This window comes from Barbus barbus, assembly GCF_936440315.1.
Source record: "Barbus barbus genome assembly, chromosome: 7".
Lineage (NCBI taxonomy): Eukaryota > Metazoa > Chordata > Actinopteri > Cypriniformes > Cyprinidae > Barbus > Barbus barbus.
In genome coordinates this window covers 38,447,631-38,460,130 of record NC_136735.1, presented here as the reverse complement: position 1 = coordinate 38,460,130, position 12,500 = coordinate 38,447,631, and the positions used below count along the sequence as shown (strand labels likewise).

The following is a 12,500-nucleotide window of genomic DNA, read 5'->3' as shown; positions in this document are numbered from 1 at the left end:
GAAAGAAAAGAAAACACTTACTCAGCAAGGATGCATTAAATGGATCAAAAGTAACAGTAAAGACATTTATAATGTTTCTATTTCAGATAAAAGTTCTTTGAAACTTTGTTCATCAGAGACTCTGAGATTGTTGACTATTTGCCATAATTATGACTTTTCATGTAATAACAATCTTTTTTTCATAGTATTAACATTTTTATCTCACATTTAGGACTTTTTAATCTAATAAAGTCTTATTTTGTCATAATTCTGTGTGTGTGTGTGTGTGTGAGTGTGAGTGTGTGTGTACCTCTTTAAACTCAGTCTTCAGCACTGAGTGGCCCAGTGTGGGCTGCCACTGCAGTTTACGCCCGCTGTGTTTCCCCAGATAGAAGAGCTTAAACACCTCCTGAAGCTTCACCATCTGAAACAGACACACAGACACACATCAGACAGGCCGTTGCATGTCCGTTGTATTAACCACAAACACACACTCATACTGATTAGTCAGGGCGTTGAATGTCCACCACATTACCCACACACACACATACACACACACACACACCTCAGCAGGCAGATGGACGTCCATCGGCGTGTATGAGGGCCAGTAGCCCATCGTCAGGACGTTGACGGTCAGCTCGATGTTGCTGGGATCACTTTGGTTCTGCATGTACTGCACACACACAGCATTAGGACTCTCATATGACACACAGATCAAACATATTTCACACATCAAACCACGTGTGAGGAGCTCAAACTGAGCAGGAGAGATGCAACACCTCACAGGAGACAAACACTTACTTCAAATGTTCCATCTATCTCTCTATTTATCTGTATTGATCTATCTGCATGTACGTCTACTAATAATGGAGAGTGTGTGTGTTTAGGAGTGTGTATCTCTCACACACACACCTGCTTGAACTGGATCATGACGTCTTTGGAGAGCTCCATGTCTTTGAACATCCCCTCGAGTTTACTGGTGAACGCTGCTCCACACTCTACAACACACACACACACACACACACACACACACACACGTTTAACTTCAGAGAGCAAGTACTGCTGCAGACACAGATGTGCAGAAATGAAATGGACAACAATTAAAGATGCATTGTGTTGTTTCTGCTCCACTGGAAAAACCAATCAGAATCACAGTCTGCTCAGATCAACCAATGAGGAGAGTCTGGGGCAGAGCTACCTAACTGTAATCTTTTGAATATATATTGCTATAGCAGATGTTCACAAGTCTTTAACTTGGAGTCTGAGTCTAGTCTGAAGTCTTTGGTCACGAGTCCGAGTCGAGTCTCGAGTCATTTAATGGCTCGCTAAAAAAATCCCATTCAGAATCCTGATGTCTTCAAATCTTCCTATTTATGAAGCTGTTTTATAAGCTATAGACAAAATATATGATCAATGATCCGCTTTGTTAAGATGAAAGGTTAATGTACATCCAGCCTGTTACTTCTGTTTTAATCCATTACCATGTTCAAAACAGTTTTTCTGTAATCTAATTCTATAATAAGAGTCCTATCTAAATACAAATACATTATTTCTTTCTTTATGATATAAGTCAGGGGTATTCAATTAAAGTTAAAGAGGAACAGCCTCTATATTTTCTTCCAAGCAAAGGTCCGGACAAAATAAATAAATACATTTTTACATTTAGATACATGAGAGGCCATGTGACAAAACTAAAAAACCTGTTTCTGTTCAGGGTTTTCCTCCTGAAACCTATACTATTTTAATATTTGACTTAAAAGCAGTATCTAGCTACTAAAACAGTGTAGCTATAATCAAAATGTTCTCATCTTGAGCAGAAAGATAAATAACGCTTTCAAAGTTTAACTTCTATCCTAGCCATCTAACAACTATTTCCCCAATATTTAATTATAATTAGGCCAACTTTTTTATTTTTCTTATATGTTCTTCAGAACATTTAAAAGATCAGAAACGTCTGGTCACATCTGGTTTGAACAGAGTCAACCAAGGCAACAATAGCAACCCAACCACAGCAATCTGATCACTTCCTGTTCACACGATCATGTGACCTCACTGCCAGGAGACTGATCGGTGGCGTTTCCACAGCAACCGTCTGATGACCAATGAGAAGTCAGATGAGAACGAACCGTGTTTGAGTTTGGACAGCATGGACTTCTCTGCATCCACCGAGGCGCTCTTGCCCACCAGCAGACGCTTGGCCAGATCCTTCTTATAGAAGGCCTCAAACACGTCTTTCCCTGCAGCGCGCGCACACACACACACACACACACACACACACACAGAATGAGTTCAGCTTCATCTCTGTGAGACGGTCATATGAATTGAAGCTGGAGTCCAGATCACCGTGGATGAAGCGGAAGATGATCATGATCTTGTCCAGAATCCTCTCCAGCTCCTCCTCGGTGGCCTCCTTATTTCCAGCCCGCAGTTTAGAGTCCACATACTTCGCTGAGGACAGCAGATCAGAGCAGAGGGTCAATGAGGAACAAATTCATGCTTTTATTCATTAAGAACACATTAAACTAATCAAAAGTGCCAGTAAAAAGATTTATTTTTCAAACAAATGCTGTTCTTTTGAACTTCCTATTCATCTGTGAATCCTGAAAAATAAAATGCATTACAGTTTCCACAAAAATATCGTGCAGCACAACTGTGTTCAACATTGATAATAATCAGAAATGTTTGTTGAGCAGTAAATCAGTATATTATTATGATTTCTGAAGATCATGTGACTCTGAAGACTGCAGTAATGATGCTGAAAATACAGCTGCAGATCACAGAAATAAATTACAGTTTAACACATATTCATACAGAAAACAGCTGTTTTAAATCATAATATTTCACAATTTTACAGTATTTTTGATCAAATAAATGCAGCCTTGGTGAGAAGAGTCATTCATGTCAGAGTTTATTGCTGATGTGAATTATTAGGGCTGCACAATAATGGTGAAACTGTTAATCATGATTATTTTGCTCAAAAATGTTCGCATTTCATCAGAATTAATGCACTTTCACATGAGCACAAATCAAGAGACGTCAGCTCACACGGTGTCCTTGCAGATCGCAGACATGACTGGCTGTATTACAGCATTACGTCTCAATAGAGATCGCTAAACTCGTTTACATGTTTGCTGGTGTGTTCAGATTATCATGACTTCTCTGTAATACAGAGAGAGACTGCGCATTAATGCTTGCCAGGTTGGGAAAAATAAGTAAAACACAGGCCAGAAAATGTATCCATTTATGATTGGGGGATTTAAGCACTTGACATCTGGCAACCATGACCATGAAAACCAGCGGAGGCTTGTTACAAATGTAGCATATAATAGATTATAACGCTTAATAAACTGGGAGAAAAAGAAATGGTGATCATAATTCAAATCCATCACGTACCCTATGAAACATGTTACTTGAATGAGAGTTTGGCCAGCAGCTCTTGAGGATTCAGTGTTTCAGAGTTAGTCTCGTACGAGCGAGCGTGTCTGTGCTGTCGTCACTCACCGATGAGCTCGGCGGGTTTGTTGGGTCTCTTGTTGATGAAGCTCTCGAAGGCTTCCTTCATGGCGTTGATGAAGCTGTCGTTCCTCTGGAAGCAGCGCTGCGCCACGTGGTCCATCTTGTCCTTGAAGTCCAGCAGCTCCTGAACCATCTCTTTATCTCTCTCCGGAGAACTCACGATCTCTCCACCGAAGCTCTGCAGGGCAACAGTCATGTCTTCAGATAACTGAGATACTGTTATCAGTTTTACTAATAATTTGAATTATTTTTTATTTTAATTTTGTTGTTTTTGTAAAGGTTTTTTAATATATATATATCAACTCAACCTGGCTAAGACCGAACTGCTTGTGGTTCCACCAAACCCATCGTTTCATCACAATTTCACCTTCCAGTTAGACACATGAACCATAACTCCTTCAAAAACAGCCAGAAACCTTGGAGTTGTGCAGCGGAGTCTTTAGCCATCTTCAAGAATCGGCTACAAATACATCTCTTCCATCTTTATTTGACCCTCTAACACTTGCACTCTCTATTCGTTTTCTAACTGCTTGTTTCCTTAATAAAACATTTTTTTTTAAATGGAAAAAAGGCCTTAAGAAACTAGGTTTCGTAATTAAATAAATTCAATTATAATTAAAATTTTCTTAGGGATAAAAATCTAGCTCAGCTTCTGCTCTAAACTACAGGAAGCCCTTTTACATTACTATAAGATTACAATTAACAACAGACCCCAAACTTAAACTCAATTACTATTTATGTTTAACTATAATAATCAACACTCAAATAAAAATACAAAATTGCATGCAAACATTTAAATTGTTTTTAAATTCAAATTATACAATTTCTATTTGTTGCTGGAATATAATAATTTACAGTCATAACTTGTTAAATAAAATATGTATTTAAACAAATACACTAAATAATCAAGACATCACTAACAGTTAAAGTAAATATGAAGTATAGTCTAATATTTCACATGCTCTTCACTAGACTTCATTACTCTAGCAAATAACGAGCTGTAAACACTGATGAAATGCTACGTGACTTTGTTTTAATGACGTTCTTTCTGCAATTGAAACACTGTGAGAGATTACGTGAGGGCTCAGATGTTCATTCATGTTTATTTCGCGTAATATAGTAGTAAATAGGAAGGGTTTGCCGTTAGAACTGAGGCGTTAGCATACGGCGTTCTGTTGTGCATTTATTGTCTGAATTTCCTGAAAAAAAAGGACAGATTTGTTCGGTACACATGCGTACCAAACCAAAAGACCCATACCGAAACTTTTACCATTGCATATATATATATATAAATACTAAAATAAACCTTTCTACGTGTACTGCGTTAGACTACCCGAGACTTGCATATCTTTGCTCTTTTGTTGGTTTTGATTGCTTCTATTGCCATCATTTGTAAGTCGCTTTGGATAAAAGCATCTGCTAAATGACTAAATGTAATGTATTTGTGGTTTGGTGTGTGTGTACCTTAATGTATTCTCTCCAGGCCTGCAGCAGCGCCGTCAGCCCTCCTTTGACTTTACTGAAGAGCTCGTAGAGCAGCGTCAGCTCACACACACGGTTCTCATCCAGCAGCATCCGCAGGCCTGCAGCACACACACACACACACACACACACACCATCAGCTGAGCGTGTGGTTCATTATATCTCCAGTCTTTGATCTGTACTCGTGATCCAGACCTTTCTGCAGAATGGCGTTCATGTGTTCTCCCAGCAGCTGTTTCTCCACTGTGGCAATGAGCGGCTTTCTGTCACACACAGACAGGTGTAAGAGCAGCGATTATACGACACAGTTATAGTGATTATACGCCTGCAGGAGACAGCAGCACTGACACACAGCAGATCCAACAAAATGACGTCTGTTCATTCACATGAAGTAATAAAGACGGATTAACAGATCCATCTATGTTTACATCCACCTATTTTTATGCGCATTTTGGGATTTCACATAAAAACAACGTTGGATGGAAATGTGCATAAATTCTGAAAATGCACATAAAAAACATGCACTCAACAAAGTAGGATAAACTTAACATTAACTTAATGAATAAATTCCTTAATGTGCATTAAAAAAGACATGACTTTGTGATGGGACAGTGTAAAACTGGACCAACCAATGGACCGATATCGTTTCACAGCATCTGAAATGCTCGAGCAAAGCCTCGTCAAAGTGCTTCGTTATAATTAACTCCCAGAACTGCGTCTCAAACAGCAGGCTCTGAAAATAAGATAACATGACTTATTGATTTATTGTATATACACAAATTATTATATACAGTGCCTTCTCCTACTTCAGCAAATTTAGTTTTTCTTCACGATATTTAGCGCAAGTTAATCAGGAAGTGAGGATTTGTTCTCTTCAGTGCACTGGATGGAAACAGTGCTTTATTCGCAAATGTTTTATGTGATATTCCAATTTTGCGCATACGTTTAATTCGTAACTTTGGATGGAAGCATAGCTAGTGATCAGTGTGTCTTTTACTGTCCTCAGACAGCTTGAAGACCAATTAGAATTCAGTATGCATGTATAATAATGATGATATTCATCTGTTCATGTAAATCAGGGACTCACAAACTCTTCATCAGCCAAACTCCTCTAAGATTAAATACTCACTTGAAGTACTTCTTGAGATTTTTATTTAATATTCAATAAATGAACGACATGGTATTCATGGTTCTCGGCTCTCTCCAGTCAATGGTCACATGACATGCAGCTGAACGAATAAAATATTTCATCTTTTTTTAAAAGCGTTTTATTTTGATTGCTTTTATTTACAAAAATATTTATATATTTTGAATTTATATTTTTATGTAATTCATTTGTAAATAAGTTTATAATTTAATTTTAGTAAGTGGTTCATCTTCATTGTTTTTATTTGTTAATTATTTCTTGTAGTTTACTTTTTATCATTTAATTTTGATTGTTTATTTTAAAATGATTTATTTTAAATTTACTTTATTATTTCATCCATTTTTGTAAGTTTCTTACTTGTACTTGTTTTTGAATCTTAATTGTTTTTAATAATTAATTTTACAATTTTATAACTTCATTTTATTTTCATTTGTTTGTTATTTTATTTTAGGTTTTTATTATATAACTAATTATTAGCTTATCATCAACTCACAAACCCCAGTTTAGGAAAGCCTCCTGTAAGTCAATGACAGATTTTATTTTTTTCAGAAGGAACACACACACACACACACACACACACTCACAAACACACACACTCACACACTCACACACTCACAAACACACACACAAACACACACACACACACACACACACTCACACACAAACACACACACACAAACACTCACGCACACACACACACGCACACACTCACAAACGCACACACTCAAACACACAAACACACACAAACGCACACACACACAAACGCACACACTCAAACACACAAACACACACAAACACACACACACACACACACACACACTCACTGTGTGCTCTGATCCAAATAACTGATGACGCGGTCGTTCTCTTCCTCCAGACGCTGTGCTACATGATGAAGATACTCAGGAACCTGTGTGAAGAACATGAGCACACATGAACACACACACACACACACACACACACACACACACACGTGTGGAAAGTGTCACTGTGTGAATGCAGTGGAAATGCTCTCACGTCTCTCTGCTGCATGAGTCTCTGTCCCTCAGCCGCGTACAGACGGTTCGTCTCTGATAAAAACCGCTGCTCGAACGAGTCCTTATACACCTGACAACACACACACACACACACACACACACACACACACAATTACTAGGGTTGGGTATCATTTGAATTTGATCAATTCTGATTCTGCTTATTGATTCCGATTCTTATCGATTACCATGTGGTTAAAAAAAAAGAAGTGAAACATTAAGATATCAAACATATTTATTCTGTGTCTCTTTTTGTAAAACATTGAATTGCTGCTGAATACCGTGAACAAAAATCAGCCGGCTACATAAACACTGGACTCGATTAAGAGCCGTTTATGTGCAAAATAGAGCTGATTCTGGATACATTGAGACTTTTGTTTTTTAATGGAGGTTGTAGTTATCTCACAATTCTGAAGAAAAATATTCAAATATTCAGAACTCAACAAAATCTCATGGAGTTAATGAATGGAATGATTCAATGACTCGAATGATAAAAGATTGACTCGTTTCATTACTGGATGAATCAGTGTTTTTGAATGAATCTCTTGAATGAATGATTCAAAGACAAACACATTTTTAACAGCCCCACATGACCAGCGTCTCATCCAATCACCTGCAGGTCTGAGAGCATGCCCAGTAAGCTCCGCAGAAGACTGCGCTCCACCGTCTCTCCACTTCGCTCGCTCTCGATCTGCTCCAGGATTCCCTCCACCGTCCGGCTCTGAACGCCTCCGTCACTTATGATGTGAGTCCGGAACAACTCCAGCCCCGTGTCCCTGACAACAAACGTGTGTTACTATAGCAACACCAGCTCTGGGTTATTACAGCCCACTACAACTAACCCGTTCCATCAGTGTCTCAGCAATGGATGCTCTGCAGTGAATGGGTGCCGTCAGAATGAGAGTCCAAACAGCTGATAAAAACATCACAATAATCCACAGCACTCCAGTCCATCAGTTAACATCTGGAGAAGACTAAAGATGAAACTAATCCAGCATTAAGACGTTTTTAACTCAAATACCACAGAGTCCATAATCCATAATAACACTTCCTCCAGAGAAAAAGTGTTCTGGTCTGAATCAGGAGAGAAATCTGCACAGATGCCAAAACAGATCTAAACAAATATGATGTGAGACAACAGGAGATGCACTTTATCACTGGAGGAAGTGTTATTATGGATTATAAACTCTGTGGTATTTGAGTTAAAAACATTTTAATGCTGGATTTGTTTCAGCTTTTGTCTTCTCCAGATGTTAACTGATGGACTGGAGTGGTGTGGATTATTGTGATGTTTTTATCAGCTGTTTGGACTCTCATTCTGACGGCACCCATTCACTGCAGAGCATCCATTGCTGAGACACTGATGCAGAGACACATTTCTACAAACCTGATGAAGAAACAAACTCAACCTGATCTCAGATGGACTGAGGGTGAACACATTTACAGCACATTTTAATTTTTGAGGCAACTATTGCTTTAATAAACATTATAGGCTAACTAACAAAACTAATAAAAATGACAAAAGCTCAAATTAAAATGAAAACAGAAATTATAAAAAAAGTTCAAAATATTAATAAATTACTATAATAATGTTAGAAAAGAATTGGTACTTTCAAATGATTAATCACATTCAAAATAAAAGTTTTTGTTTACATAATATATGTGTACTATAAATATTTATTATGCATGTTTAAATACACACATTCATATATATATATATATATATATATATATATATATATATTCTTCTTTTCAAATCAGTTTGAAGACGTCTGGGCATCGAGGTTATGAGTTTCTGGAGTTTTGTTGCTGGAATTTGGTCCCATTCTTGCCTGATATAGGTTTCCAGCTGCTGAAGAGTTTGTGGTTGTCTTTGACATATTTTTCGTTTAACGATGCGCCAAATGTTCTCTATAGGTGAAAGATCTGGACTGCAGTCCAATTCAGCACCCAGACTCTTCTACTACGAAGACATGCTGTTGTAATAGCTGCAGTATGTGGTTTTGCATTGTCCTGCTGAAATAGACGTCATCTGGAGGGGAGCATATGTTGCTCTAAAACCTTTATGTACCTTTCAGCATTCATAGTGCCTTCCAAAACATACAAGCTGCCCATACCTTATGCACCCCCATACCATCAGAGATGCTGGCTTCTGAACTGAACACTGATAACACGCTGGAAGGTCTTTTCCTCTTTAGCCCGGAGGACACGGCGTCCGTGATTTCCAACAAGAATGTCAAATTTGGACTCATCTGACCATAGAACACTTTTCCACTTTGAAACAGTCCATTTTAAAGGAGCCTTGGCCCACAGGACATGACGGCGCTTCTGGACCATGTTCACATATGGCTTCCTTTTTGCATGATAGAGCTTTAGTTGGCATCTGCAGATTGCATGGCAGATTGTGTTCATCGACAGTGGTTTCTGGAAGTATTCCTGGGCCCATTTAGTAATGTCAATGACAGAATCATGTCGATGAGTGATGCAGTGTCGTCTGAGGGCCCGAAGACCACGGCATCCAACAAAGGTCTTCGGCCTTGTCCCTTACACACACTGGAGATTTCTCCAGTTACTCTGTATCTTTTGGTGATGTTATGCACTGTAGATGATGAGATTTGCAAAGCCTTTGCATTTTGACGTTGAAGAACATTGTTTTTAAAGTATTCCACAATCTTTTTATGCACTCTTTCACAGATTGGAGAGCCTCTGCCCATCTTTACTTCTGAGAGACTCTGCCTCTCTAAGACATCCCTTTTATAGCTAATCATGTTACAGACCTGATGTCAATTAACTTAGTTGCTAGATGTTCTCCCAGCTGAATCATTTCAAAATTTATTTTCAAATTTTCAAAACTTTTTTGAGACCTGTAGCAGGCATCAAATTTGAAATGAGCTCATTTAGTGGATAAAAGTGTAACATTTCTCAGTTTAAACATCTGTTATGTTCTCTGTTCTATTGTGAATAAAATATTGGCTCATGTGATTTGAAAGTCTTTTAGTTCATTTTATTCAAATTTTAAAAAACATCCCAACATTTCCGGAATTCGGGTTGTATATAATATAAATTACATACATAAATACATACATGTAAATATTTTCAAGATATATACATCCATGTGTGTGTATTTATATGTATACATAATAAATATACACAGTACATACACATATATTATGTAAACAACATTTTTTATCTTGGATCCAATTAATCATTTGACAGCACTAAAAATAATATAATTAATATTAATAAGAGCTATAATAATATCTCGGACTCACCAGATGGACGGCAGCAGTGAGTTCTGGAGGACATATGTTCGGTCCAAGAACAGGAAAATACTGCGGATCATGATCTGAAGGAGACGTCTCATGTTCACTCATGTTCATGTCATCCCAGACATGTGTGAAGAGACTAGGGTTGTAACGATATACCGGTATGACGGTCTATCGCGGTTTAACGTACACGGTTATCATACTGTAACCATTTGCATATCTACGGTTTAAAAAAAAAAAATAATGAAAAAAAAAATATATATATAATAATCTCACCCGCGCTTATGCAATTTCGGCTGCTTCACTCTGCTGAAATGACAGAGACAGAGATTGTATCTAATCTCCATCCCCTGCCGAAATAAGTTTAAATTTGCCGTATGAGAATACTTTGATTAAAAACATAAACGTGGGGTTGTCCTTGAGGACGAATCCAATTTGCAAAAAACGTGGACGCAAAGTGGCTGCAAAAGCAGGCAATACATCCAACATGTTCACAGACATCATCCCTCCGTGCAGATAAAGGTATGTGGCATTTATAACACGTTATAAGGCCGTGTAGTTTCCGTGATGCAGAGGGAGTCCCGGAGCAGTCGAGAACATGGGATTTACAGAATAACCTTAACGAGGTTATCTGTCTTCTTTTTTATCAAAGATCTGCTACAACCCGTCAAAATAAAAGTTCAATTTAACTTGAAGTCCTAACAGAAATAAATTAGCATTGTACAATGTACTTAAGTTATGACAACAATAATAATATTCTTTATAATAATTCATTTAAACATTATTTTTAAGGAATATCATGTTTGTCCGTGTTTTAACTCAGAATACCTCTGTTGTGCAGCACTTTGCCAAAAATAAGTGTTGTTAAATTTTCATTTCATAACATTTTAAAACATTAATTAAAATGTTAAAGTGTGATATTGATATACATAAGGCTTATGGCTTTATTTTGTAATAGTTTTTTTTTTCCTCAGAAGGGAGGCTTACTTTCATTAAAATGATTTCAAGTTTGTTGCAATAAAGGATTTGTTCACTCAAATAACTTGTTCTTATTCTTTTAAGAGTCATTGTTACTGATAAGAATTATTGTTTAATATATATAAGAGTGGTGATGGCGCAGTGGATAAGACACATGCCTTTGGTGTGAGAGACCCGGGTTTGAATCCACTGTGAGACACCAATGTGTCCCTGAGCAAGACACTTAACCCCTAGTTGCTCCAGAGGCGTGCGACCTCTGACATATATAGCAATTGTAAGTCGCTTTGGATAAAAGCGTCAGCTAAATGAATAAATGTAATTCCGTGTATACCGTGAAACCGTGATATTTTCTGAGACGACTATCATACCGTGAAAATCTCATACCGTTACAACCATAGAAGAGACTCTCTCTCTCACACACACACACACACGTGTCCTGTACCGTTTGTCTGCAGTGGTCCTGCCAGCAGCGGTTCATTCTCTTCAGGAAAGACAGGTTGTCCAGAGACTCTGTGTGACTCTGTTAAGGGTTACAGCGCCCTCTAGTGACCATCTACTGACCAAACACCAGCAAAACAAGCGTTACCTGTCTCACACACACACACACACATTATCTCTCTCTCGCTCACACACACACACACACACATTATCTCTCGCTCACACACACACACATTATCTCTCTCTCTCTCGCTCACACACACACATTATCTCTCGCTCACACACACACACACATTATCTCTCTCTCTCTCGCTCACACACACACATTATCTCTCTCTCGCTCACACACACACACACACATTATCTCTCTCTCTCACACACACACACACACACACACTCTCTCTCTCTCACACACACACACACAGATGAAGGATATTCCCTGAACTGAAGGATCTGTGCCTGAACGTGATCTTCACACACTTGGCGCAGCTGCTTGTATAACACGGGCGACACTTTATAGGAGCACAGATTCTCCACGGCCTGCGGAGACAAAACAGGTCATAAACACGCATCAGTGTGGATGGAAGAGGAATCATGGGTAACCGCTCTGAAACCTTCTCAAATATCAGCACACCTGCAACTGAAGAGCTGCTCAGTTACATC

The 12,500-nt window shown here is 38.2% G+C and overlaps 1 protein-coding gene across 1 annotated transcript in view; it reads right to left on the bottom strand.

Annotated features, from left to right (window-relative positions):
* cul4a (cullin 4A) overlaps window positions 1-12,500 on the bottom strand; it is a 27,336-nt gene that overhangs the window by 10,989 nt on the left and 3,847 nt on the right. The window contains exons 3-16 of the mRNA XM_079422403.1: window positions 12,274-12,377; window positions 11,842-11,911; window positions 10,428-10,501; window positions 7,769-7,931; window positions 7,139-7,228; window positions 6,949-7,031; window positions 5,173-5,240; window positions 4,960-5,078; window positions 3,481-3,673; window positions 2,323-2,427; window positions 2,106-2,216; window positions 892-977; window positions 545-652; window positions 290-403 (exon numbers count right to left, since the gene is read on the bottom strand). Coding sequence (XP_079278529.1) covers window positions 290-403; window positions 545-652; window positions 892-977; window positions 2,106-2,216; window positions 2,323-2,427; window positions 3,481-3,673; window positions 4,960-5,078; window positions 5,173-5,240; window positions 6,949-7,031; window positions 7,139-7,228; window positions 7,769-7,931; window positions 10,428-10,501; window positions 11,842-11,911; window positions 12,274-12,377 — 1,488 coding nt within the window. The remainder of the gene's footprint in view (window positions 1-289; window positions 404-544; window positions 653-891; window positions 978-2,105; window positions 2,217-2,322; window positions 2,428-3,480; window positions 3,674-4,959; window positions 5,079-5,172; window positions 5,241-6,948; window positions 7,032-7,138; window positions 7,229-7,768; window positions 7,932-10,427; window positions 10,502-11,841; window positions 11,912-12,273; window positions 12,378-12,500) is intronic.